At 44.2% G+C, this 25,391-nt stretch overlaps 1 protein-coding gene across 1 annotated transcript; it reads right to left on the bottom strand.

Moving 5' to 3' along the window:
* Positions 1 to 201: 201 nt before the first annotated feature.
* Positions 202 to 9,054, bottom strand: LOC119336300 (probable E3 ubiquitin-protein ligase ARI8). The gene is made up of 15 exons (XM_037608295.1): positions 8,705 to 9,054; positions 7,503 to 7,624; positions 6,899 to 7,001; positions 6,684 to 6,774; positions 4,687 to 4,859; positions 4,457 to 4,558; positions 4,228 to 4,316; positions 3,613 to 3,720; positions 3,429 to 3,519; positions 3,238 to 3,327; positions 2,182 to 2,229; positions 1,988 to 2,059; positions 1,792 to 1,885; positions 1,541 to 1,691; positions 202 to 815 (listed from the first exon to the last, which is right to left on the bottom strand). The coding sequence occupies exons 1-15, from the start codon at positions 8,909 to 8,911 to the stop codon at positions 557 to 559; spliced, it is 1,800 nt and encodes a 599-aa protein (XP_037464192.1). The 5' UTR covers positions 8,912 to 9,054; the 3' UTR covers positions 202 to 556.
* Positions 9,055 to 25,391: the final 16,337 nt, after the last annotated feature.

The following is a 25,391-nucleotide window of genomic DNA, read 5'->3' as shown; positions in this document are numbered from 1 at the left end:
ACCATATCTGTATAATCTAATTATTTTTCTTCAGTTGCAAACGCACGGGCATATCTGTATAATCTAATTATTTTTCTTCAATTGCAACGCTCTTATATTTCTTTACGGGAGTAGTAGTCTATTTGAATATCGGAAAACACTTATATTTAGGAACAGAGAAATGTTTTGGAAACAACAATTTCAGATCACATGGATCACACATTCCACACAAAAAGAAATCATATATTAATAAAACAATTCTTGGTAAGTCTTAACCTAATATGTTTTAGGTTAGGAGAAACGAAGGGAGCAAGGTGGATGGACCGCATAAGAAACCCACCACACTACACCTATGCGTAACCAATATTTACAACACACAGGCAAAAGCACATTGACCTTGTAACCAATGATATCCGTTGGGATCTACATAAAACATAGGGCGGGCCTTGGACCTTTCTTATGTACACCGTTGCATCCGTTGAGAGCTCTGCTTCACCTTCTAAAGCATAAGCACACACATGTTTTCATGCGCTTTGAGCTTCTTGTGTCACTGCCTTTTGAGCCGTTTATTAATCTACTAGTACCGCTGCTTATCACAGGCAGTACACGCATCCGCTGAAGAGGGATTCAGAAATGTGCAGCGCTCGCATGGCCAAGTATCATCAGAATGGTCCGAAGATGATCTGGACGGCTGCTTCTTCGCCGCTTTGCCTTTAGCTCCTGCTTTCTTCGAGTTGGTGGCCTTGCTTGAGGTTGCAGCCTCTCCGGCACACTGGACATCCTCCAACCCATCTTCCAATGCTCGAACAAGGTTCTCAAAGTAATTCCGAGTTATACTGCAGCGCAACATTAGCATATAAGCACATCACAATGGCCATCTATGAGCATGGAAACATGTTGCTCAGACAAAATGTCATTACATAATGCGTTGCTAGCATGACCAGTGAATCAAAGAAGCCTAATTAATTCATCCATCCATCGCCTTTCATGTACCACTATTTTGATGAATTTGGGCCCTCAGAATGTTATCTAATAGAATCAACAATTTCAAAGAGCATCAGCATCCTTGGCACCCAAAAATTAGGTTGACACATCAGCCTTCTCCCACCATTCAACCCTATAAACTTCTTTTACAACATCTGTTAGCACCACCTGTAGTGCTAAGAATTTTAAATTATTTATCGTTTGAACTACACAAAAGTTAATCAAAAGTACTTTATTTAGCTTAGCGTGGGTGCTAGCTTCTCTTTATCTGCACCTACTCTCCCAACCCTAAACAACGATGCTAGACAATCTCTCACTTTTACCATCTGTTCAGCACCAAGAGAAGTGCATGCTAATCTAAAAAAAATATTGGTTGGGCTTCTACAATAAGCTGGGTAGGGGGTAGCTAATTCCAGCTTATTCTAGAAGCCAGCAAAAGAACTGGCCCTTGGTCAAGTTCAGTTCAACTTTCAAAGAGAGAATAAGCTCCAATGAGCAGAAGAGAAAACTCAAGGAGAAGAACCAACATATATTAACTAGATAACACAACGATATGAAGACTGCAAGTCTGTAATACCTTGTCAGACCAGCAAGCTTCACACGGAATTCACCAAATTCAGCTGGTGAAGGATGATCTTCAGTAGTATCATGTTTTGAGAATGGCAAAAACGCTAGCAGGTCTTTCTCAGCACACTGATGGAGACGTTCCAAACCAGACTCAGCTTCACCTGTGAACATTTAGGATTACAGAAGTTCTAAGATTTTTGCAAGCATGTGAAAAACCTTCTGAATTATGGACGACCTCTGTAAATGCACAGAAATAGCAACCTTGCAGATACTCAAAAAATCCACTCTTGACCTTGTCCTCGAGATAATAGCCATACGCATACGTCCATTGAAGCACTCGCCTGCATTCTATAATCTGTAATGTAGTGTAGTGATGCATCATCAGATATAAGAAGATTTGCTGAGTACAAAGTGTCAAAAGTCTGTTTGACCATAACATAAAACTATGACATCGAACCTGTGACCAAGCTTCAATAATGAACTTCAGTTGTGTCTCCGGTATTCCATAAATATCAGTTAACTTTGCAAGCTTTAGCACACAAGAGAAACAAAATTAGTGTTACATAAAAGAGCAAATCAGGAAAGAACAAACAGAAAAACTCAGATCTGGAGCACTAAAGGCAGTGCCAATAACATAATGTAGATCCTTACTTGTTCCTTTTCCGCCTTTTGCAGATCTGCTATTGCCTTCTGCCTCGACTGTCAATAGACACATCAGCACATCAGCACCACAGAAACTTAATATAGTTGAAAAAAGACTTCATCGAACCATTCATCATAGACATGCCCAACAGATTAAAAAAATGTTTGCCAACTGGTCAGGTAATACACACGACAATGCAAGTAAAAAAATATTTGGTTTTATTAGGACTTGGGTTAGTGCTCCAACCAAGTATAATCATGGACACAATACTTGCTCATCAGAAGAAGCTCACGAAAAGGACAAGCCTCAACGAAGCCAAAGAGATGGTCCTAAGAAGATGCTAACAGCTGAAGGGTGTTGGTTGTTTTTCAAGAGTTAGGGCAGTTGTCTGTATTTGACGGTTCTTTCATAAGATGACTTTTTACCAGCCTAATTTGTTTAGGATGTCTGATGAAACAAGGTTGCAAGAGTTACAACTTTGCTAATACTCCCTCCACCAAAAAAATATAAGGTGTTTGACTTTTCAGACCGTAAAGCATGATTATGTGACTATGATTTTCAATTGTGATATTCCTAAAAACTGTAATTTGTGAGACTAAGTGTTCCAGAAACTTTTGGACATATTGGTAGCTAAAATCTTAGAACCTTGACTGCATTTGTAGAATAATATGCCTAATTTTTTCTGTACAGAGAAATTATCATGTATGGTGATGCCAGAGTCTGTCTCCCATCTAGTATCTCATCTTTTGTCTTCTTTGGTTAGGTTACTGCACTGACAGCTGTAGTTGCGGCTTTGTAATGTAGCTGAATAGCACATTCTAAAATGCATGGATAACACAATAGTAGTCCAGGTAGGTGAGGAGGTTAGAAAACATAAAGGTAACGCATGACCATGAGAATAATGCAAGCCGCATTTGTGGATAATGCAATACTTGTCCAGGTAGGTGAGACGGGTAAAAAACATAAAGGTAACTCATGAGCAGGAGAATAATGCAAGCTGCATGTGTGGTAATCATAGAAACAGAGAAACTCATAGACACCAAACTTAAGTATCTTGAACATACTGTCTGATTAGATGCCCAGCGTTCATAGTAGTGCATATATCTCTCGAGTGAGTGTTTAGCCCTTTCCCTCCTTGCTTCAGCCTCATCATACTGCAACATAACTAATTAGGTTAAAGAAGAGCAGCAAACAATACAGCGAACCACACAGGGCCATAAATATAGGGTACAGATGCATAGTCGAAAAAACGTACAACTCCTTCTTTCTTTGCCGATTCATAGCGATTGCAAGCATAAAAGCCACCAGTCCTCTCACCATGTTCTACCCATGAACCCAGACATAACCTAAAATGTTTAAAAAAAATCAAATGACAAGCATGAAAACATGATAACTGTAAATCTTAACGCCTTTCATCAAGAATGGGCAGTGAAATATACCAGCAAAACTCAAATTTGCAAGGAGGTGTGCAAGTCATATGCATGCATCCCTGGTTCTTCTCTATCGGTCGTTGGCATTTTGGACAGGGCTTAGAATTAGCCAGTATCCTGAAAATGAGCACCCATGACATGTTAAGCCAGCTGATATGATTTAAAGCAACATAAATACTCATTAGCGCATTTATGGGCTAACTCCCATTCATCATGTTGATACACCAATTTAATGGTATATGCTCCTGCTATTACTAACATATAGCAGTATCTTCACTTGTGCCTCTATTGCTCAGTTCAGATTTTTCAAATAAATGGCAGAACACGTCAATTGAATAAATGAACGAATGAACCACTTCCAAGTGTCCATTAACAAAAAAAAAACAAAGTAGGCAATCAGAAACCACTGAGGCCCCGTTTGGTTTTTAAAATTATTATAGGTAAGAAAATGGAAAATGCGAACAGATCATGTATCAACCAACCTGCCCTACAGTCCACACAAAATCAGGAAACTGCTTACATAATAATCTATTTATCTGAACTGACCACTAGCAGCGCAAACATAGTATTTGAGGTGAAGGATAAGAACGCATCAAATATTACTATACTGAGCAAGTAACCAACCAGTTCATATTTTCAGATTCAGCGCTGTTCTTCAGAATCCACTTAGAAACAGTCTCACAGTTCACTGGTCTGTGAGCTTCTTCTGTGCACTGCAAACATAGAACGAGCATTAGTGAATCCAGAGCATGTATTATCACTAGAACCAATAAAAGATTAAAACAGAAGCATCCAATCGCTAGGAAAAACAGAAGCAACAGGTTGATAGTAAAATGGAAGCAGTAGCACTCACATTCCAGCAAAATCGGAATGTGCAGTTACATGAGACATCATAGTTTACATCACTAACAAATTCCACTGCACATGTACAGTCAGGAGCTGGACACCATTTCGTCTGCACGAAATAATTAAGATTACATAAAGGTGTAACATAAAAAGTACATAATATCAGAATTGCTAATGTATCTGCAGGTATAGAGTAGAAACAAGAAAGCCCCCCAGATAATCGTGTGAACAACTTACCTTCTTGCGACTTTCCACATATGCACGCAAGGCAAATCGTGCGTACTTCTCTTTATCTTCGTGTTTGCCTAACTTATTTATCATGCCTTGAAGAACAATAGCACTGCACGATGGATCAGGGCATCGCAATGACAAACATCCCGGACCCTGACTTACAGCAGCGCTGATATAACCTACAAATTTTGACTTAATTATCAGAAGTTCCATAATAAAGACTGAAACGGAGAGATAAGTGTGAAACAGGAGAGTTGAATAGTAGCATCATAGGACCAAATATTAACTGACATTAACATTGCATGCACGTGAAAGATCTTGTGTGCTGTTGAAACCTTTAAATCTTAACCTTCACAGCAGGATATATCACCCAACTGCGCCTAATGCATATCTATCGAAAATGAAAGGATGCAAAGTAGAATACTTCGAACCTTCAGGTTCTTTAAAGAAAATCAAAACTAAACCTTTTATGTCCTACTCATAATATCATCATGTCTTAAGCACAGACACATGTCAAACATTACTCAAATCACAGCCAAACAACAACAACAACAACAACAAAGCCTTTAGTCCCAAACAAGTTGGGGTAGGCTAGAGGTGAAACCCATAAGATCTCGCAACCAACTCATGGCTCTGGCACATGGATAGCAAGCTTCCACGCACCCCTGTCCATAGCTAGCTCTCTGTCGATACTCCAATCCTTCAGGTCTCTCTTAACGGACTCCTCCCATGTCAAATTCGGTCGACCCCGCCCTCTCTTGACATTCTCCGCACGCTTTAGCCGTCCGCTATGCAGTGGAGCTTCTGGAGGCCTGCGCTGAATATGCCCAAACCATCTCAAACGATGTTGGACAAGCTTCTCCTCAATTGGTGCTACCCCAACTCTATCTCGTATATCATCATTCCGGACTCGATCCTTCCTCGTGTGGCCACACATCCATCTCAACATACGCATCTCCACCACACCTAACTGTTGAACATGTCGCCTTTTAGTCGGCCAACACTCCGGCCATACAACATTGCAGGTCGAACCGCCGTCCTGTAGAACTTGCCTTTTAGCTTTTGTGGCACTCTCTTGTCACAGAGAATGCCAGAAGCTTGGCGCCACTTCATCCATCCGGCTTTGATTCGATGGTTCACATCTTCATCAATACCCCCATCCTCCTGCAACATTGACCCCAAATACCGAAAGGTGTCCTTCCGAGGTACCACCTGGCCATCAAGGCTAACCTCCTCCTCCTCACACCTAGTAGTACTGAAACCGCACATCATGTACTCGGTTTTAGTTCTACTAAGCCTAAACCCTTTCGATTCCAAGGTTTGTCTCCATAACTCTAACTTCCTATTTACCCCCGTCCGACTATCGTCAACTAGCACCACATCATCCGCAAAGAGCATACACCATGGGATATCTCCTTGTATACCCCTTGTGACCTCATCCATCACCAATGCAAAAAGATAAGGGCTCAAAGCTGACCCCTGATGCAGTCCTATCTTAATCGGGAAGTCATCGGTGTCGACATCACTTGTTCGAACACTTGTCACAACATTATTGTACATGTCCTTGATGAGGGTAATGTACTTTGCTGGGACTTTGTGTTTCTCCAAGGCCCACCACATGACATTCCGCGGTATCTTATCATAGGCCTTCTCCAAGTCAATGAACACCATATGCAAGTCCTTCTTTTGCTCCCTATATCTCTCCATAAGTTGTCGTACCAAGAAAATGGCTTCCATGGTCGACCTCCCAGGCATGAAACCAAACTGATTTTTGGTCACGCTTGTCATTCTTCTTAAGCGGTGCTCAATGACTCAAATCACAGCCACCGAAACAAAATAAATTTGGGAAAGCCAACAAGGCGAAATTAAATAATTTTGTAGTAAGTGTGCTATGCATGCTTACCTACAACTGCATGAAAGAACTGGTACTCAGAAAGTCAGAAGCAGAGAAATAGACAGTAATGTGACCAGACGTTCAAGCACACAAAGAGAGAGAGAGAGACCTTCCCAACATTCATGGCAATAAAAATGAGCGCAGCCCGCAGAACTCATCATATCTGAAGAGTACCCTTCAAAACATATTCCACAAGTTAGCTGCAACCAAAACAACTGTCAGAGGTTAGAAAATGGTATACATAGACCCAGAACCAATGGGGCAAAATGACCCTGATCTGACATAGGAAACAGAAGTGCCAATATTTTAACAAATAGTACATACCTTCCTCGAGTTATGAAAATCAGTTCCATTCACAAGTAAGCCAACAATACCACGGACTTTGTCTTCATCAGAAAACCATTCATCATTCACCTTGCTGATGTCCCTGAATAAAGAACTAGAACGTATCAACAGAGAACAAATACAAATAAACAACATTACTTCCAAATAGTACCAAAAGATCCAACTCTTCAATTTCCAACCACCAAGCAAGAAAAGTGTGCGCATTGCCTTACGTAAAATTTCACAATCAAGGTGAAATTAGTAAATTCAAAGAACGTAAGGCACAAAAAAATTTAAAAAAAATCAATGTCTGGTGTTTAGAACTTTAGATACAAGATGTACGGATAAAAAGGCACAATTATAGGATTATTCTCAGGAGGGTATTTTTGCAGGAACAGTTGCGGGCTCTATCCAAAACTACACTGCAAATTTTTGAAATACCAATGAGGTGGTATGCTCGTAGAGCATCTTTAGATGTGGTAGAAAGTTAGAAAGAGATTATAACCATAGAATATTATGTTTAGATGTGACATGAGTAGCCTGTGTATCGCAGAGCACAATCCAAATATTACTAGAAGTTACCGGACTGAGATAACAAACTGACCATTTATAGTGGTGAAGAAGGACAGATGCTTCTTCCCTTGGAATCAACAGTAATGCAGATACCTCGCTTATATCTTCCTCTTGGCGTTCAGATATATCCTTTTCGGTTAAAACAATGTATCTCTGTAGATAGCAGGAACAAAAACTCTTTTAGAGAACTCAAGCATATAGAATGAAGCAATATGACATGGAAGAGTAATGCAACAGGGGAATGCAATGCCAGTTTGTAAATCATGTAAAGAAAGAACAACTTGATTTTCCAGAAAAAACACAGTATCCAACTGGTTCTCCAGCTCAGGACAGAAAGTTATCGAATCGGCAACCTATTATCAAGCATCTAAAGGTTAACATATATCATGAATTGGTACAGCTATTGGATGCGTCCAAGCATAACTCTTGCCTGCTGAACACTAGGCAGAGCCCGTAGAAGCAGTGCATCCCTGATCAAGCTAATCGTCCATTACATAGACGGAACGAGCAAACTACAGAAATAAACAGAGCTGCAAGCCTGCAACCCATCTCACTGCTTACTAGTGACAAATCTGATCCATTAACTGATATGATACTCACCAATTATATCACAAGTAAATCAAGCATTATCCCGTGCATAATTTGTGTTTAATCATCAATTTGCAACAGAACAGTATCACAAGTAAATCAAGCATTATCCAGCTTAGTGGCTTTGTTACAGCCCAAGACTTCTTGCCTTGACCCACTGAATTGTAGACAAGAACTTGACTCGCTATCTTACTCCTTATTAAGGAAAATACTTGACTCATTGAATAACTACAACAAGGATTATAACTAAAAGCGACAGGTACAAGCAGGTCAAGCCAGCTCTAACAAACGCTAACAGTTTGGCAATGAACATCAATGCTCCTTGAAAAATTCCCCACATTCAAATGCCAAATCTCATTATTCGTCACACCCCGCAAGGGCATCTTAACCCCTTTAGTTTTAGCAACCGGTCTCCCAAGAGAACCGCTCCATTCAGCATCAGGCAACAGGCCACCGCTCACCGCTAAAGCAGCCAAGAACTAACCAAGAACTGTTCACCTTTCCGAGTGGATGTGACATCATTACTCTATAGTGTTTTTTTAGCCCGTTTGGTCTCAAACCCTAACAATCCCCAAAAAGGCGAAAGCACCAGGGAAGCAAGGGCCCGATCTGTGTCCGGCCATATGGATTGATTCACCGGCTCACCTGCTCGCGCGTGGAGACGGCCTCGTCGCTCCCCTCGGCCTCCCGGCCCTCGTAGTCTCCAGCCGATACATCCTCGTCGCCGGAGGCGCCGCCGCCGCCGCTGGCGTCCCCGTCGTCGCCCTCACCCTCGTCGCTGTAGTAGTAGTAGTCCTCGTCGTCCACCATCTCCTCGTCGCTAGCGACGGGCATCTCGGAGTCGGAGTCCATTGCGCTTGCCAAGTCCGATGATCGGCGGATCGGGCAGGGGCGCGAAGGGGTAGGAGGTAGGGTTCCGGCGAGGTGGGCGGGGCGGGGCAGGAGGCGGTGAGGAAGATGTGCGAGGCGAGACCGATGGAGTTGCGTGGGCGAGTCGGCAGGAATTTTTGTCATATAAGACCATCTATGCTTTCGTATTGTCAAAAAAGACCACACCCGGACCGTATTGACAAAAAGGACCACGTACACTGTGGCAGCAGGTCTGGCAGCCGACACGTGGCACCTGCCGCCACAGCAGCCGGCGGCAGGACTTGCCGCCACAGACGGCGGCGGCAGCTTCTGTTTAACAGATTTTTCGCCTCTGCATCGATCCACAACGGAACGGAAAGGCTAGGTGGGCCCTGCCGCCATAGAGGGTGACGGCAGCTTCTTTTACTGTCGTGCGACGCAGCATCTCATTGAGAAGGTACTCTACGCCTAGCACTTAGCGGCGCGAGGAAAATACATGGGCTGGGCAAGAATTAAACCAATCACTCTACGCTGAAAAATCTCGCAATTAAGCCAACGACCTGACCCTACTCCACCATGCAGTCTCGGCTCACGTTCAACGCACTCTTGCCAATCAACGCTACTATCTTGGTAATTACTAACAACCAACGAGCGGCTAACTAGCGCAGTAAAATGAGCTGCCGCCACCTTCTTTGACGGCATGGCTCACATGCCATCTCCGTTCTGTTATGTATCACTGTAGAGGCGAAAAACCTGTTACATGCAAGCTGCCGCCGTCGGCTGTGGCGGCAGGTCCTACCGCCAGCTGCTGTGGCGGCAGGTTCCACGTGTCGGCTGCCGGACCTGCCGCCACAGTGCATGTGGTCTTTTTTGCCAATACGTTTTGGGTGCGGTCTTTTCTGGCAATATAAATGTGTAGGTGGTCTTTTCTGACAAAAATTCAGTCGGCAGCGGCACCGTGGTGGTGGTGGGTTTTTTAATGAGTCTTTTCGGGTTTTCCGAAGGGCCGGGGCCGGAGAGTATTCCAACTAGTACGGTCACTCTGTCTTCGTGTCGGTATCGGAGTAGTATGCGTTTCGATCGTAACTCTTGTAAGATTAAAGTTTATTGCCGCTGCAAACGAAAGATTGAGTCCTTGTTATGATGCTTTCACCGCTGGAGCAATAGCAGTTAGATTCAAACTGAACTTGGTACGTATGGTGGGTTGCAGCAAGATTGAAGTGGCCTCAGATAATGAAGGGGTTGTCAATGATCTTAATGAAAGTGGCTCGAATTCAGTAGCAAGTGCCATTATCGATGAATGTTTCTTCATGAAGTTAGATTTTAATCATGTTATGTTTGAGCATTGTAGTAGAGATTGTAATTAGGTTGCTCATGAGCTAGCTAAATTAGCTAAGAGCATCTCCACTCGTTCGACACCCCAGAGGCTAGAAAAAGCGCCGCCCTGGTGGCGCGCCGGTTGAAATATCGGCTTGGGGCGATCTGTTTCCCAGCCGCCGCACCCATGCCGCCTGACGTAAATTGGTCCACTTTTCAACCCATTTTTGATGCAAATTGGCCCACTATAGACGCAAATTGACCAATTTCGACTCGTATTCGGCGTGCTTCGGCACAAATTGAACATAAGCTATTTTTATCACATAGTTCATCACAGAAAGTCAATAAAAATCAAATAGTTCAATATAAATTATATAGTTCAACAAATAAAAACTCATATTTCATCACACGCCGAGCTAGGCATTGCCCTTGGGCCTTCATAGGTGCTCCACCAGATCCTGCTGCAGTTGTTGATGCACCTGTCGGTCTCGGATCTCCTGACGCATATTGAGGAAGGCAGTCCAGATTGCCGGTAGCTGGTGATCAACTCGGGCAAGAGGACCCTGCCTGTAATATGGTTCAGTGTCAAACACTGGTTCTTCCTGCTCGCTCTCAATGATCATGTTGTGCAAGATGACACAGCAAGTCATGATCTCCCACATTTGATCTTTCGACCAGGTCTGAGCAGGGTACCGGACAATAGTAAATCGAGATTGGAGCACACCAAATGCCCGCTCGACATCCTTCCTGCAAGCCTCCTGAACCTTCACAAAGTGGGAGCTCCCGCCTCCTGGCACAGGGTTTGAGATAGTCTTCACAAATATGGACCATCTTGGATAGATGCCATCTGCTAGGTAGTATCCCTTGTTGTAGTGCCGCCCATTGACATCGAAGTTCACCGGAGGAGAATGACATTCAACAAGCTGGCAAAGACAGGGGAACACTGCAGTAATTGATGTCATTGTGAGTTCCTGGTATACCAAAGAAGGAGTGCCAAATCCAGAGGTCGTGTGTGGTAACTGCCTCAAGTACCACACTACAACCGCCTTTGGCACCTTTGTACATCCCATGTCAAGTAAATGGACAGTTCTTCCATTTCCAATACATGCAGTCGATGCTTCCAGGCATCCCAGGAAATCCTCTTGATGCATTATGTGCTAGGATCCGAACTTGTAGAAACACACAATGGTCGTGGACTCGGCCATGCGCTCATAGTTGTCTAGTGAATCACCGGGAGCTCCGTATGCAAGCATCCTCATAGTTGTCGTGCACTTCTGGTGTGAGATGAATCTAAGTGTGCCGGTGCAATCCTTCTTGCACTTGAAGTAGCTGTCGAACTACCTAATGGAATTCACAATCCTGAGGAAGAGCTTTCGGCTCATCCGATAACGGCGCCGAAATACTTTGTCGCCGTGCAGTGGAGCGTCGGAGAAGTAGTCCGAGTAGGGCAAGCAATAGCCTTCCAGTCGATGCCGATTCTTTGCCTTCATCTGGCCCGGCGCCGAGCCACCTCGCTGAGGCTTACATTGCTCGCGAGCAGGCTGGCCAGGGCGGCGAGGACCATGAGATGATCTTCGTCCTGGGCGTCGGCTTTGGCTTCCTCCTCCAGTAGCGCCGCGAGCGCCTCCTCGTCGTCCGTGAAGGAAATATGCCCTAGAGGCAATAATAAAGTTATTATTTATTTCCTCATATCATGATAAATGTTTATTATTCATGCTAGAATTGTATTAACCGGAAACATGATACATGTGTGAATACATAGACAAACATAACATCACTAGTATGCCTCTACTTCACTAGCTCATTAATCAAAGATGGTTATGTCTCCTAACCATAGACATGTGTTGTCATTTGATTAATGGGATCACATCATTAGGAGAATGATGTGATTTACATGACCCATTCCGTTAGCCTAGCACTTGATCGTTTAGTATATTGCTATTGCTTTCTTCATGATTTATACATGTTCCTGTAACTATGAGATTATGCAACTCCCGTTTGCCGGAGGAACACTTTGGGTGCTACCAAACGTCACAACGTAACTGGGTGATTATAAAGGAGTACTACAGGTGTCTCCAAAGGTACATGTTGGGTTAGCGTATTTCGAGATTAGGTTTTGTCACTCCGATTGTCGGAGAGGTATCTCTGGGCCCTCTCGGTAATGCACATCACTATAAGCCTTGCAAGCAATGTAGCTAATGAGTTAGTTACGGAATGATGCATTACGTAACGAGTAAAGAGACTTGTCGGTAACGAGATTGAACTAGGTATTGGATATCGACGATCGAATCTCGGGCAAGTAACATACCGATGACAAAGGGAACAACGTATGTTGTTATGCGGTTTGACCGATAAAGATCTTCGTAGAATATGTAGGAACCAATATGGGCATCCAGGTTCCGCTATTGGTTATTGACCGAGAATAGTTCTAGGTCATGTCTACATAGTTCTCAAACCCGTAGGGTCCGCACGCTTAACATTATGATGACAGTTTTATTATGAGTTTATAAGTTTTGATGTACCGAAGTTTGTTCGGAGTCCCGGATATGATCACGGACATGACGATGAGTCTCGAAATGGTCGAGACATAAAGATTGATATATTGGACGACTATATTCGGACACTGGAAGCGTTCCGGGTGGTTTCGGAGAAAACCGAAGTGCCGGAGGGTTACCGGAACCCCCCCGGGAGAAGTAATGGGCCTTAGTGGGCCTGAGGGGAGAGAGAGGGCAACAGCCTAGGAGGTGGCGCCCCCCCCCCCTTGAGGAGTCCAAATTGGACTAGGGGAGGGGGCGCGGCCCCCCTTTCCCTCTTCCTCTCCCTCTCTTTCCTTCCCCCTTCCTCCTTCCTAGTGGGACTAGGAAAGGGGAGTCCTACTCCCACTAGGAGGAGGACTCCCCCCTCCTTGGCGCGCCCCCTAGGGCCGGCCGGCCTCCCCCCTTGCTCCTTTATATACGGGGGCAGGGGGACACCCTAGAGACACACAAGTTGATCTACGGATCGTTCCTTAGCCATATGCGGTGCCCCCCTCCTCCATATTCCACCTCGGTCATATCGTCGCGGAGTTTAGGCGAAGCCCTGCGCCGGTAGAGCATCATCATCGTCACCACGCCGTCGTGCTGACGGAACTCATCCCCGACACTTTGCTGGATCGGAGTCCGGGGATCGTCATCGAGCTGAACGTGTGCTGAACTCGGAGGTGTCGTACGTAGCAACGGGAGAAAAAAATAACACACACTCTAAACCCAATAAGCATAATATGTTCATGCCCTTTATTTTAGCGAGGCATCATTTTTGTGTTGCCGCTTATCCTCCTTCTCATCTTCAGTGGCCTTGGTGTTCACACAAACCAAAGTGTGTTTGAATGTTGTTTTTCCCCTGCCAGTTTGTTCAGAGGTGCTCATGTGTGGTTATCGATGTTTTCTTTCGTCTCTTTATGATTTTAGTGGTTGTTTATTTGCAATCCAGATCGTCGCGGGGTACGAAAGAAAAACGGGCGTGCCCTATAGGTTACAAGTTTGCTTTTAAAATAATATTTTAGAATATTTAATAGGTAAAAATAACATCATATTCAAATTCTACATATTTTTCTATTCAAATTTCATATATAACATGTTAAAATCAGAGTTACGGTTTAATAGATATGGATATTTAAGAAAAATATTTGTTTGACTTAAATATCTTCCAAAATAATATTTAAAAAATATTTTACAAACAAAATAACATCATATTCAGATTCTACACATTTTTCTAATCAATTTTCATATATAACATGTTAAAATCGGAGTTACGGTTTAAAAGATATGGATAATTTAGAAAAAACATGTGTTTGACTTGTATATGATTGGCGGGTGGATTATCTAATACGTCAGGGGGGTTTCCGTAAAAACGTAAAATAACGGTTCGGTTATGACTTAAGTGTGTACTGCGGGTTAATTCATAGAAAACGCAGGGAGGTTTCTGCAAAAGTGCATGACGGACCGCCGAAACCCAATTTGCTTTATTATTAGGTAGAGATTAAAGTTTATTGCCGCTGCAAACGAAAGATTGAGTCCTTGTTATGATGCTTTCACCGCTGGAGCAATAGCAGTTAGATTCAAACTGAACTTGGTACGTATGGTGGGTTGCAGCAAGATTGAAGTGGCCTCGGATAATGAAGGGGTTGTCAATGATCTTAATGAAAGTGGCTCGAATTTAGTAGCAAGTGCCATTATCGATGAATGTTTCTTCATGAAGTTAGATTTTAATCATGTTATGTTTGAGCATTGTAGTAGAGATTGTAATTAGGTTGCTCATGAGCTAGCTAAATTAGCTAAGAGCATCTCCACTCGTTCGGTACCCCAGGGGCTAGAAAAAGCGCCGCCCTGGTGGCGCGCCGGTTGAAATATCGGCTTGGGGCGATCTGTTTCCCAACCGCCGCACCCATGCCGCCTGACGTAAATTGGTCCACTTTTCAACCCATTTTCGACGCAAATTGGCCCACTATAGACGCAAATTGACCAATTTCGACCCGTATTCGGCGTGCTTCGGCATAAATTGAACATAAGCTATTTTTATCACGTAGTTCATCACAGAAAATCAATAAAAAATCAAATAGTTCAATACAAATTATATAGTTCAACAAATGAAAACTCATATTTCATCACACGCCGAGCTAGGCATTGCCCTTGGGCCTCCATAGGTGCTCCACCAGATCCTGCTGCAGTTGTTGATGCACCTGTCGGTCTCGGATCTCCTAACGCATATTGAGGAAGGCAGTCCAGGTTGCCGGTAGCTGGTGATCAACTTGGGCAAGAGGACCCTGCCTGTAATATGGTTCAGTGTCAAACACTGGTTCTTCCTGCTCACTCTCAATGATCATGTTGTGCAAGATGACACAGCAAGTCATGATCTCCCACATTTGATCTTTCGACCAGGTCTGAGCAGGGTACCGGACAACAGTAAATCGAGATTGGAGCACACCAAATGCCCGCTTGACATCCTTCCTACAAGCCTCCTGAACCTTCGCAAAGTGGGAGCTCCCGCCTCCTGGCACAGGGTTTGAGATAGTCTTCACAAATATGGACCATCTTGGATAGATGCCATCTGCTAGGTAGTATCCCTTGTTGTAGTGCCGCCCATTGACATCGAAGTTCACCGGAGGAGAATGACATTCAACAAGCTGGCAAAGACAGGGGAGCACTGCAGTACGTTGATGTCATTGTGAGTTCCTGGTATACCAAAGAAGGAGTGCCAAATCCAGAGGTCGTGTGTGGTAACTGCCTCAAGTACCACACTACAACCGCCTTTGGCACCTTTGTACATCCCATGCCAAGTAAATGGACAGTTCTTCCATTTCCAATGCATGCAGTCGATGCTTCCAAGCATCCCATGAAATCCTCTTGATGCATTATGTGCTAGGATCCGAACTTGTAGAAACACTCAATGGTCGTGGACTCGGCCATGCGCTCATAGTTGTCTAGTGAATCACCAGGAGCTCCGTATGCAAGCATCCTCATAGTTGTCGTGCACTTCTGGTGTGATATGAATCTAAGTGTGCCGGTGCAATCCTTCTTGCACTTGAAGTAGCTGTCGAACTCCCTAATGGATTTCACAATCCTGAGGAAGAGCTTTCGGCTCATCCGATAACGGCGCCGAAATACTTTGTCGCCATGCAGTGGAGCGTCGGAGAAGTAGTCCGAGTAGGGCAAGCAATAGCCTTCCAGTCGATGCCGGTTCTTTGCCTTCATCTGGCCCGGCGCCGAGCCACCTCGCTGAGGCTTACATTGCTCGCGAGCAGGCTGGCCAGGGCGGCGAGGACCATGAGATGATCTTCGTCCTGGGCGTCGGCTTTGGCTTCCTCCTCCAGTAGCGCCGCGAGCGCCTCCTCGTCGTCCGTGAAGGAAATATGCCCTAGAGGCAATAATAAAGTTATTATTTATTTCCTCATATCATGATAAATGTTTATTATTCATGCTAGAATTGTATTAACCGGAAACATGATACATGTGTGAATACATAGACAAACATAGCATCACTAGTATGCCTCTACTTCACTAGCTCATTAATCAAAGATGGTTATGTTTCCTAACCATAGACATGTGTTGTCATTTGATTAATGGGATCACATCATTAGGAGAATGATGTGATTGACATGACCCATTCCGTTAGCCTAGCACTTGATCGTTTAGTATATTGCTATTGCTTTCTTCATGACTTATACATGTTCTTGTAACTATGAGATTATGCAACTCCCGTTTGCCGGAGGAACACTTTGGGTGCTACCAAACGTCACAACGTAACTGGGTGATTATAAAGGAGTACTACAGGTGTCTCCAAAGGTACATGTTGGGTTGGCGTATTTCGAGATTAGGTTTTGTCACTCCGATTGTCGGAGAGGTATCTCTGGGCCCTCTCGGTAATGCACATCACTATAAGCCTTGCAAGCAATGTAGCTAATGAGTTAGTTATGGAATGATGCATTACGTAACGAGTAAAGAGACTTGTCAGTAACGAGATTGAACTAGGTATTGGATATCGACGATCGAATCTCGGGCAAGTAACATACCGATGACAAAGGGAACAACGTATGTTGTTATGCGGTTTGACCAATAAAGATCTTCGTAGAATATGTAGGAACCAATATGGGCATCCAGGTTCCGCTATTGGTTATTGACTGAGAATAGTTCTAGGTCATGTCTACATAGTTCTTGAACCTGTAGGGTCCGCACGCTTAACGTTACGATGACAGTTTTATTATGAGTTTATAAGTTTTGATGTACTGAAGTTTGTTCGGAGTCCCGGATATGATCACGGACATGACGATGAGTCTCGAAATGGTCGAGACATAAAGATTGATATATTGGACGACTATATTCGGACACTGGAAGAGTTCCGGGTGGTTTCGGAGAAAACCGGAGTGCCGGAGGGTTACCGGAACCCCCCCCCCCCGGGAGAAGTAATGGGCCTTAGTGGGCCTGAGGGGAGAGAGAGGGCAGCAGCCTAGAAGGTGGCGCCCCCCCCCTTGAGGAGTCCGAATTGGACTAGGGGAGGGGGCGCGGCCCCCCTTTCCCTCTCCCTCTCCCTTCTTTCCTTCCCCCTTCCTCCTTCCTAGTGGGACTAGGAAAGGGGAGTCCTACTCCCACTAGGAGGAGGACTCCCCCCTCCTTGGCGCGCCCCCTAGGGTCGGCCGGCCTCCCCCCTTGCTCCTTTATATACGGGGGCAGGGGGACACCCTAGAGACACACAAGTTGATCTACGGATCGTTCCTTAGCCGTGTGCGGTGCCCCCCTCCACCATATTCCACCTCGGTCATATCGTCGCGGAGTTTAGGCGAAGCCCTGCGCCGGTAGAGCATCATCATCGTCACCACGCCGTCGTGCTGACGGAACTCATCCCCGACACTTTGCTGGATCGGAGTCCGGGGATCGTCATCGAGCTGAACGTGTGCTGAACTCGGAGGTGTCGTACGTTCGGTACTTGGATCAGTCGGATCGCGAAGACGTACGACTACATCAACCGCGTTGTCATAACGCTTCCGCTTACGGTCTACGAGGGTACGTGGACAACACTCTCCCCTCTCGTTGCTATGTCATCACCATGATCTTGCGTGTGCGTAGGAATTTTTTTGAAATTACTACGTTCCCCAACAGTGGCATCCGAGCCTGGTTTTATGCGTAGATGTCATATGCACGAGTAGAACACAAGTGAGTTGTGGGCGATACAAGTCATACTGCTTACCAGCATGTCATACTTTGGTTCAGCGGTATAGTGAGATGAAGCGGCCCGGACCGACATTACGCGTACGCTTACACGAGACTGGTTTCACCGTTACGAGCATTCGTGCTTAAAGGTGGCTGGCGGGTGTCTGTCTCTCTCACTTTAGTTGAACCGAGTGTGGCTACGCCTGGTCCTTGCGAAGGTTAAAACAACACTAACTTGACGAACTATCGTTGTGGTTTTGATGCGTAGGTAAGAACGGTTCTTGCTAAGCCCGTAGCAGCCACGTAAAATTTGCAACAACATAGTAGAGGACGTCTAACTTGTTTTTGCAGGGCATGTTGTGATGTGATATGGTCAAGACGTGATGCTATATTTTATTGTATGAGATGATCATGTTTTGTAACCGAAGTTATCGGCAACTTGCAGGAGCCATATGGTTGTCGCTTTATTGTACGAAATGCAAACGCCCTGTAATTGCTTTACTTTATCACTAAGCGGTAGTGATAGTCGTAAAAGCAATAGATGGCGTAACGACAACGATGCTACGATGGAGATCAAGGTGTCACGCCGGTGACGATGGTGATCACGACGGTGCTTCGGAGATGGAGATCACAAGCACAAGATGATGATGGCCATATCATATCACTTATATTGATTGCATGTGATGTTTATCCTTTATGCATCTTATCTTGCTTTGATTGACGGTAGCATTTTAAGATGATCTCTCACTAAATTATCAAGAAGTGTTCTCCCTGAGTATGCACCGTTGCGAAAGTTCTTCGTGCTGAGACACCACGTGATGATCGGGTGTGATAGGCTCTACGTTCAAATACAACGGGTGCAAAACAGTTGCACACGCGGAATACTCAGGTCAAACTTGACGAGCCTAGCATATAACAGATATGGCCTCGGAACACGGAGACCGAAAGGTCGAGCGCGAATCATATAGTAGATATGATCAACATATTGATGGTCACCGTTGAAACTACTCCATCTCACGTGACGATCGGACATGGTGTAGTTGATATGGATCACGTAATCACTTAGAGGATTAGAGGGATGTCTATCTAAGTGGGAGTTCTTAAGTAATATGATTAATTGAACTTAAATTTATCATGAACTTAGTCCTGGTAGTATTTTGCAAATTATATTGTAGATCAATAGCTTGCGTTGTTGCTTTCATATGTTTATTTTGATATGTTCCTAGAGAAAATTGTGTTGAAAGATGTTAGTAGCAATGATGCGGATTGGATCCATGTTCCGAGGTTTATCCTCATTGCTGCACAGAAGAATTATGTCCTTAATGCACCGCTAGGTGACAGACCTATTGCAGGAGCAGATGTAGACGTTATGAATGTTTGGCTTGCTCAATATGATGACTACTTGATAGTTTAGTGCACCATGCTTAACGGCTTAGAATCGGGACTTCAAGGACGTTTTGAACATCATGGACCATATGAGATGTTCCAGAAATTGAAGTTGATATTTCAAGCAAATACCCGAGTTTAGAGATATGAAGTCTCCAACAAGTTCTATAGCTAAAAGATGGAGGAGAATCGCTCAACTAGTGACCATGTGCTCATATTGTCTGTGTACTTCAATCGCTTGAATCAAGTGGGAGTTAATCTTCCAGATAAGATAGTGATTGACAGAATTCTCTAGTCACCATCACTAAGTTACTAGAACTTCATGATGAACTATAGTATGCAAGGGATGACGTAAGCGATTCCTGAGCTCTTCGTGATGTTGAAATCGACGAAGGTAGAAATCAAGAAAGAGCATCAAGTGTTGATGATTGACAAAGAACACTAGTTTCAAGAAAAGGGCAAAGGGAAAGAAAGGGAAACTTCAAGTAGAATGGCAAACAAGTTGTCACTCCCGTGAAGAAGACCAAAGCTGGACCAAAGCCTGAAACTGAGTGCTTACACTGCAAAAGAAATGGTCACTGGAAGCGGAAATGCCCTGAATATTTGGTGGATAAGAAGGATGGCAAAGTGAACAAGGGTATATTTGATATACAGGTTATTGATGTATGCCTTACTAGTGTTTATAGTAGCCCCTGAGTATTTGATACTTGTTCGGTTGCTAATATTAGTAACTCGAAACAGGAGTTACAGAATAAACAGAGACTAGTTGAGGGTGAAGTGACGATGAGTGTTGGAAGTAGTTCCAAGTTTGATATGATCATCATCGCACACTCCCTAAACTTTCGGGATAAGTGTTAAACCTAAATAAATGTTATTTAGCGTTTGCGTTGAGCATGAATATGATTTGATCATGTTTATTGCAATACGGTTATTCATTTAAAGTCAGAGAATAATTGTTGTTCTGTTTACATGAATAAAACCTTTAATGGTCATACACCCAACAAAAATAGTTTGTTGGATCTCGATGGTAGTGATACACATATTCATAATATTAATGCCAAAAGATGCAAAGTTAATAATGATAGTGCAACTTATTTGTGGCACTGCCGTTTGGGTCATATCGGTGTAAAGCGCATGAAGAAACTCCATAAAGATGGATTTTCGGAATCACTTGGTTATGAATCATTTGATGCTTGCGAACCGTGCCTTTTGGACAAGATGACTAAAACTCCGTTCTCCGGAACAATGGAACAAGCTACTGACTTATTGGAAATAATACATACCGATGTATGCGATCCAATGAGCGCTGATGCTCGTGGCAAGTATCGTTATTTTCTGATCTTCACAAGATGATTTGAGCAGATATGGGTATATCTACTTGATGAAACATAAGTCTGAGATAGTTGAAAGGTTCAAAGAATTTCTGAGTGAAGTGGAAAAATCATCGTAACAAGAAAATAAAGTTTCTGCGATCTGATCGCGGAGACGAATATTTGAGTTACGAGTTTGGCCTTCATATAAAACAATGTGGAATAGTTTCACAGCTCACGCCACCTGGAACACCACAATGTTATGGTGTGTCCGAACGTCGTAACCGCACTTTATTGGATATGGTGCGATCTATGATGTCTCTTACTGATTTACCACTATTGTTTTGGGGTTATGCATTAGAGACAGCTGCATTCACGTTAAAAGGGCACCATCTAAATCCGTTGAGATGACACCGTATGAACTATGGTTTAGCAGTAAACCTAAGCTGTCGTTTCTTAAAGTTTGGGGCTACGATGCTTATGTGAAAAAGTTTCATCCTGATAAGCTCAAACCCAAATCGGAGAAGTGCGTCTTCATAGAATACCCAAAGGAAACTGTTGGGTACACCTTCTATCACAGATCCGAAGGCAAGATATTCGTTGCTAAAATGGATCCTTTCTAGAGAAGGAGTTTCTCTCGAAAGAAGTGAGTGGAAGGAAAGTAGAGCTTGATAAGGTAATTGTACCTTCTCCTGAATTGGAAAATAGTTCATCACTGAAATCAGTTCCAGTGATTCCTACACCAATTAGTGAGGAAGCTAATGATGATGATCATGAAACTTCTGATCAAGTTACTACAGAACCTCGTAGGTCTTCCAGAGTATGGTACGCACCAGAGTGGTACGGTAATCCTATTCTAGAAGTCATGTTACTTGACCATGACGAACCTACGAACTATGATGAAGCGATGATGAGCCCAGATTCCGCAAAATAGCTAGAGGCCATGAAATCTGAGATGGGATCCATGTATGAAAACAAAGTATGGACTTTGGTTGACTTGCCCGATGATCGGCAAGCCATTGAGAATAAATGGATCTTTAAGAAGAAGACTGACGCTGATGGTAATGTAACTGTCTATAAAGCTCGACTTGTTGCAAAAGGTTTTCGACAAGTTCAAGGGGTTGACTACGATGAGACTTTCTCACCCGTAGCGATGCTTAAGTCTGTCCAAATCATGTTAGCAATTGCTGCATTTTATGATTATGAAATTTGGCAAATGGATGTCAAAACTGCATTCTTGAATGGATTTCTGGAAGGAAGAGTTGTATATGATGCAGCCAGAAGGTTTTGTTGATCCAAAAGGTGCTAACAAAGTGTGCAAGCTCCAGCGATCCATTTATGGACTGGTGCAAGCATCTCGGAGTTGGAATAAACGCTTTGATAGTGTGATCAAAGCATATGGTTTTATACAGACTTTTGGAGAAGCCCGTATTTACAAGAAAGTGAGTGGGAGCTCTGTAGCATTTCTAATACTATATGTAGATGACATATTGTTGATCGGAAATGATATAGAATTTCTGGATAGCATAAAGGGATACTTGAATAAAAGTTTTTCAATGAAAGAACTCGGTGAAGCTGCTTACACATTGAGCGTCAAGATCTATATAGATAGATCAAGACACTTGATAAGATTTTTCAATGAGTACATACCTTGATAAATTTTTGAAATAGTTCAAAATAGAACAGTCAAAGAAGGAGTTCTTGTCTGTGATGCAAAGGTGTGAAGTTGAGTAAGACTCAAGACCCGACCATGGCAGAAAATAGAAAGAGAATGAAAAGTTATTCCCTATGCCTCAGTCATAGGTTCTATAAAGTATGATATGCTGTGTACCAGACCTATTGTATACCTTGCTCTTTATTTTGCAAGGGAGTACAATAGCGATCTAGGAGTAGATCACTCGACATTGGTCAAGAATATCCTTAGTAAGGACTAAGGAAATATTTCTCGATTATGGAGGTGATAAAAGAGCCCGTCGTAAAGAGTTACATCGGTGCAAGCTTTCACACCGATCCAGATGACTCTAAGTCTCAATCTGGATACATACTGAAAGTGGGAGCAATTAGCTAGAGTAGCTCCGTGCAGAGCATTATAGACATGGAATATTTGCAAAATACATGCGGCTCTAAATGTGACAGAACCGTTGACTAAGCTTCTCTCACGAGCAAAACATGATCATACCTTTGTACTCTTTGGGTGTTAATCACATAGCAATGTGAACTAGATTATTGACTCTAGTAAACCCTTTGGGTGTTGGTCACATGAAGATGTGAACTATGGGTGTTAATCATATACAGATATGAATATTGGTATTAAATCACATGGCGATGTGAACTAGATTATTGACTCTAGTGCAAGTGGGAGACTGAAGGAAATATGCCCTAGAGGCAATAATAAAGTTATTATTTATTTCCTCATATCATGATAAATGTTTATTATTCATGCTAGAATTGTATTAACCGGAAACATGATACATGTGTGAATACATAGACAAACATAACGTCACTAGTATGCCTCTACTTGACTAGCTCATTAATCAAAGATGGTTATGTTTCCTAACCATAGACATGTGTTGTCATTTGATTAATGGGATCACATCATTAGGAGAATGATGTGATTGACATGAGCCATTCCGTTAGCCTAGCACTTGATCGTTTAGTATATTGCTCTTGCTTTCTTCATGACTTATACATGTTCCTGTAACTATGAGATTATGCAACTCCCGTTTGCCGGAGGAACACTTTGGGTGCTACCAAACGTCACAACGTAACTGGGTGATTATAAAGGAGTACTACAGGTGTCTCCAAAGGTACATGTTGGGTTGGCGTATTTCGAGATTAGGTTTTGTCACTCCGATTGTCGGAGAGGTATCTCTGGGCCCTCTCGGTAATGCACATCACTATAAGCCTTGCAAGCAATGTAGCTAATGAGTTAGTTACGGAATGATGCATTACGTAACAAGTAAAGAGACTTGCCGGTAACGAGATTGAACTAGGTATTGGATACCGACGATCGAATCTCGGGCAAGTAACATACCGATGACAAAGGGAACAACGTATGTTGTTATGCGGTTTGACCGATAAAGATCTTCGTAGAATATGTAGGAACCAATATGGGCATCCAGGTTCCGCTATTGGTTATTGACCGAGAATAGTTCTAGGTCATGTCTACATAGTTCTCAAACCCGTAGGGTCCGCACGCTTAACGTTACGATGACAGTTTTATTATGAGTTTATAAGTTTTGATGTACCGAAGTTTGTTCGGAGTCCTAGATATGATCACGGACATGACGAGGAGTCTCGAAATGGTCGAGACATAAAGATTGATATATTGGACGACTATATTCGGACACTGGAAGCGTTCCGGGTGGTTTCGGAGAAAATCGAAGTGCCGGAGGGTTACCGGAACCCCCCCGGGAGAAGTAATGGGCCTTAGTGGGCCTGAGGGGAGAGAGAGGGCAGCAGCCCAGGAGGTGGCACTCCCCCCTTGAGGAGTCCAATTGGACTAGGGGAGGGGGCGCGGCCCCCCTTTCCCTCTCCCTCTCCCTCTCTTTCCTTCCCCCTTCCTCCTTCCTAGTGGGACTAGGAAAGGGGAGTCCTACTCCCACTAGGAGGAGGACTCTCCCCTCCTTGGCGCGCCCCCTAGGGCCGGCCGGCCTCCCCCCTTGCTCCTTTATATACGGGGGCAGGGGGACACCCTAGAGACACACAAGTTGATCTACGGATCATTCCTTAGCCGTGTGCGGTGCCCCCCTCCACCATATTCCACCTCGGTCATATCGTCGCGGAGTTTAGGCGAAGCCCTGCGCCGGTAGAGTATCATCATCGTCACCACGCCGTCGTGCTGACGGAACTCATCCCCGATACTTTGCTGGATCGGAGTCCGGGGATCGTCATCGAGCTGAACGTGTGCTGAACTCGGAGGTGCCGTACGTTCGGTACTTGGATCGGTCGGATCGTGAAGACGTACGACTACATCAACCACGTTGTCATAACGCTTCCACTTACGGTCTACGAGGGTACATGGACAACACTCTCCCCTCTCGTTGCTATGTCATCACCATGATCTTGCATGTGCGTAGGAATTTTTTTGAAATTACTACGTTCCCCAATAGTCCGAGTCCATCGTCGAGCAGACAAATCGCCAAACACCTGGCGGGCGTGGTAGGCGCGTAGCCGCCGGTATCCCGCCCTGCGCGGCCGGGGCGCTGGAAAGCTCGCACAGGGACGGGGTGGAGGATGGCGTGGCGAAACCCTCTCTCTTTTCCGGCGGACGAATGGCCTATCTAGCGGCGGTGGGGGGGTGGGCGCCGTCGGGATCGGCAAGGTGGCGGGAGGGCGTGCGCGCGAGCGGCAAATCTGGACGTCCAAGATGCGTTTTCGCCTGACAGAGGTGGCCTAGATGTGTTTTCCCTTTCGCCGGAGCCCCCAGGCCCCCCCAGTGCGCTGGGTTCGGTCTGGGATTGCCGGGCCCAAAAACGGGCCGATCCGACGGATTTAGGCGTCCTGGGGGTGCGACTGGGTGATTTTTTCGACGTCGGCGCTAAAAAAGTCGCCCTTGGGGGCTTGTTAGGGGCGCGAGTGGAGATGCTCTCGGCACTCTAAACCCAGTGTCTGGATGGATTCACCACCAGATGAGCTGATCTCCTTCCTTGTAAGTGATACGATCGTTTTGATGGAATAAAGGAAGATATTAATTATAAAAAAAAAACTCTGTAAGATTAAGATTTCGTGTATAACTCTGGAATATTAAGATTTCTCGCTTTAGTTACACGTATGTTTGGAACATGC

The sequence above is a fragment of the Triticum dicoccoides genome, chromosome 7B (assembly GCF_002162155.2).
Source record: "Triticum dicoccoides isolate Atlit2015 ecotype Zavitan chromosome 7B, WEW_v2.0, whole genome shotgun sequence".
In the NCBI taxonomy this organism is placed as follows: Eukaryota; Viridiplantae; Streptophyta; class Magnoliopsida; order Poales; family Poaceae; genus Triticum; species Triticum dicoccoides.
Note: the sequence above shows the minus strand (reverse complement) of the source record. Positions and strands in the feature narration are given on the sequence as shown.